This window comes from Cebus imitator, unplaced genomic scaffold (genome assembly GCF_001604975.1).
Source record: "Cebus imitator isolate Cc_AM_T3 unplaced genomic scaffold, Cebus_imitator-1.0 Scaffold415, whole genome shotgun sequence".
NCBI classification, from domain to species: Eukaryota; Metazoa; Chordata; class Mammalia; order Primates; family Cebidae; genus Cebus; species Cebus imitator.
Window position 1 is genome coordinate 1882003 of NW_016107730.1, and position 3335 is coordinate 1885337.

Consider the following 3335-nt stretch of genomic DNA (forward strand, 5'->3'; position numbering starts at 1 on the left):
AAAAAAAAAAAAAAAAAAAAAAAAAAAAAAAAAGTTGAGAGATGAAAAACAAAAAAAACAACCCTATGAAACTGGTACTATTATTATTTTAATTTCTATTTTATAGATGAAGAAATTCAGGTACAAAGGGGTTAAGTAATTATGGGAACAGCGAGGGGGTGGGTGAGAGGCAGGAGAACTGAATGGTGAGACATGGGAAGATGAACTAGACTTTTTAGTCTTTTGTACCTTTTACCCTGGGAATGCTTGACCTCTTATTAAAATAAATAAATATGTAACAGGACCTGTCGGCTGGGTGTGGTGGTTCATGCCTGTAATCCTGGCACTTTGGGAGGCCGAGGTGGGTGGATCACCTGAGGTCAGGAGTTCCAGATCAGCCTGTCCAACATGGCGAAACTCTATCTCTACTAAACATATAAAAATTAGCCAGGTGTGATGGTGCGTGCCTGTAATCCCAGCTACTCAAGAGGTTGAGGCAGGAGAATCATTTGAGCCCAGGAGGCTGAGGTTGTAGTGAGCCAAGATCAAGCCATTGCATTCCAACCTGGGCGACAGAATGAAACCCCTCCAAAAAAAAAAAAAAAAAAAAACGCACGTCTGCCATACCCATTTCTGTATTATGCTCACCCAGAGGTGCCCATCTGTGGTTGCGGCACGGTGGAAGAAACACTGGACCAGGAGGGAGAACATCTGGGTCATGGGTCCAGTCTACCATGGATGTGTCGTCTCTGGGCCTTGGTATCATCTTTCGTAAAACACAAGAGCTTGGGGCGATGGTCATGATGGGATTAGAGTCTATCAGTCTTTCCTAATGTAACCCGAGTTACCCGAGAAAGTTTAAAATATATAGCTTCTCAAGCTCTCATAAGCACATATTCTGATTTATCATAAGGACTGGGATACAGTTTGGGAATCTGTATTTTTCAAGAGGCCCCCTTTTAGGCAGTTCTGTCGTAAAACCCTGGACAAGATGATGTTTCAGGGGTTCCTCCCAGCTCTAAAATTCCACTTCCTGTGAAATACTGAGTATCACATCAGATCCAAGTAACCCATTCATCACTCACCCTCTCAACCCTGACCCTGTCCTTGGTCCTTCCAGCCCTTAGAGGCTGCCTTACTTCTAGCCTGTCTGAAAAAGAAAGGTCCTTCCATTCTCGCCCACCCCATCTCCTGTCCTCCACCCTAAATAGATGTTGGATTCCAGCTCCAGCAGTGCCATGGCCACTCCAAGAGGGTGACAAGGTACCAAAGCCACACATGGAGACAGAAATTTTGATCCATCTCAGAATTTGCACATGGATCTGAACCATATGTGGATCTTAGGCTTCTTCCAAAGGAACTTTATTCCTTAGGATGGCACTCTTGGTATTTTGTATTCTAATTTCTCATTCTGCCCAATGGTCTATAAGGTTGGAGCTCTTTAAAAAAAGTGCCTAACATTCTCATTTTAATACAGCATTTTGGATATTTACTGATCTCCTTCCTGCTTGCTTCCTTCTTTTCTTCCTTCCTTTCTTCCTCTTTTTCTCCTCTTCTTCCTCCTCCTGCATCTTTTCCTTCCCCTGTCAAGGAAAGGCCTGGGGCTGGAGTGGGGATGGGTAGAGGGTTCTGACCTCTGTTCTTCCCACCTACTTAGAGAGAAGTGTGAGTATTCAGCTCACCATGCAGCAGAGATAGACCGTGCCTCACCAGCTTCTTGCAGTTTTACGATGAGTCTCTCTCCATTTCACAGGGCAGTTATTACTCATGATTGATGCTCACGAGCCAAGCCTAATGTGTGGCACACTCCCCATACCACACACAGACACAAACATTTGCCTGGCTCGCATGGGCCAGGATGAGGATGCCATTTCTACCTGGGAGGAGCCACGTGACCAGGCCTTCTCAGCAGCCTCCACTGGTGTCAGAAGGAACAGGGCATTTGGTTATTGCCGGTCTGCTTTTCCAGGACTAGCATCCACAGAAGATGGGGTCCACTGCCAACATGTGAAGATGCAGGAGGTGAGCCCCTCATTCCAGAGCCAGAGGATGTGGCCAGCTTCCCCCTCTCATCTTCAACCTGGGCTAATGACAGCTGGCAGATGCTTGGCCATGATGACAGGTGTTTGTCGAAGATGTATTTTTACCCTCTGGACAAACGGCAGTTGGCAGGAGTGGGGCGTTTTTATGAGTCGAGGTACTCAGGGCTGGAAAATAAACAGTCAGTTAATGAGCCGGTCTTATGGAAACTGGCATAAATAATAACAAAGAAAGCATCCTGTCCCTCATGCGTGGGTGAGGGGATATAAAAGCTGCAGCTGGCTGGCCACGGTCAGTCTTGGGGAACTCCGGCTGCGTTACTGACCTGCGAGCTGACCAGCTGGGATCATGGGGTGCTGCCCTGGGGACTGCTTCACCTGCTGCACTCAGGAGCAAAACTGCTGTGAAGAGTGCTGCTGTCAGCCAGCCTGCTGTGGCTGTTGTGGCTCCTGCTGCGGCTGTGGGGGCTCTGGCTGCGGGGGCGGCTGCTGTGGATCGTCCTGCTGTGGATCTGGCTGCGGGGGTGGAGGCTGCGGAGGCTGCGGAGGCTGCGGAGGTGGCTGCTGCGGGTCCAGTTGCTGTGGGTCCAGCTGCTGCGGGTGCTGTGCACCTGTGTGCTGCCAGCCCACACCTGTATGCGACACAAAATGAAGACCTCTCCCTCCACCACTGATGCGGTCCCACCAAAAGCCTCCATCTGCTCCAGGGGGACAGCCCCTTGTGTCCAGAACCTTCCTTGTCCTCAAGACCGTGTCTTGCCTTTTGTGTGATTTGTAGAGGAGGGCTTGTTCTCCAATGCCTGTCCTGGTCTTTCGAGGCACTGAGAACAAAAGCCATACTCTGATGAGACTTTAAAACTGGGTCACCACATAGTGATCCCTAAGCTCAAGGGTGAATCCCCATGACTTTATTTATTCACATGAAGTTCAGTGTCTTGTACTATAAGGCATCCTCTTCTCCAACGTGTCTTTGGGACCGATCCTCTGCCCTGGCTTTCTGCTGCCTTTGAGATGCAAAAAAAGCCCACCTTCTTTGTGAGCCTCTTAATAAATTTGAGCATGCTGGCATAACCTAATTAGTTCTCTTGCCTCTTCCTTGACCTCCCTGCTGAGGACTGGGTTAGAAAAATTTATTCTGGCATCTGCATTAGGGTTTTTGAAATGTGATTTGTGGATCACCTGCATTGGAATCACCTGGGCGCTTGTTAAAACTGGAGATTCTGAGGCCCTCCCTAAGACATACGGAATCAGAATCCACCAGAGCGTGGCCTGGGAAGCTGTGTTTTTAACAAGAACCTCAGATAATTCTTATACTGA

General features: G+C 48.3%; 1 protein-coding gene across 1 annotated transcript in view; it reads left to right on the forward strand.

Moving 5' to 3' along the window:
* The window catches only part of LOC108289777 (keratin-associated protein 17-1), a 9848-nt gene extending 6759 nt beyond the window's left edge, over nucleotides 1–3089 (forward strand). The window contains exon 3 of the mRNA XM_017509321.2: nucleotides 1733–3089. Within this exon, the coding sequence (XP_017364810.1) occupies nucleotides 2368–2670 (303 nt within the window). The 5' untranslated portion in view covers nucleotides 1733–2367 and the 3' untranslated portion in view covers nucleotides 2671–3089. The remainder of the gene's footprint in view (nucleotides 1–1732) is intronic.
* The last annotated feature ends 246 nt before the right edge of the window (nucleotides 3090–3335 follow it).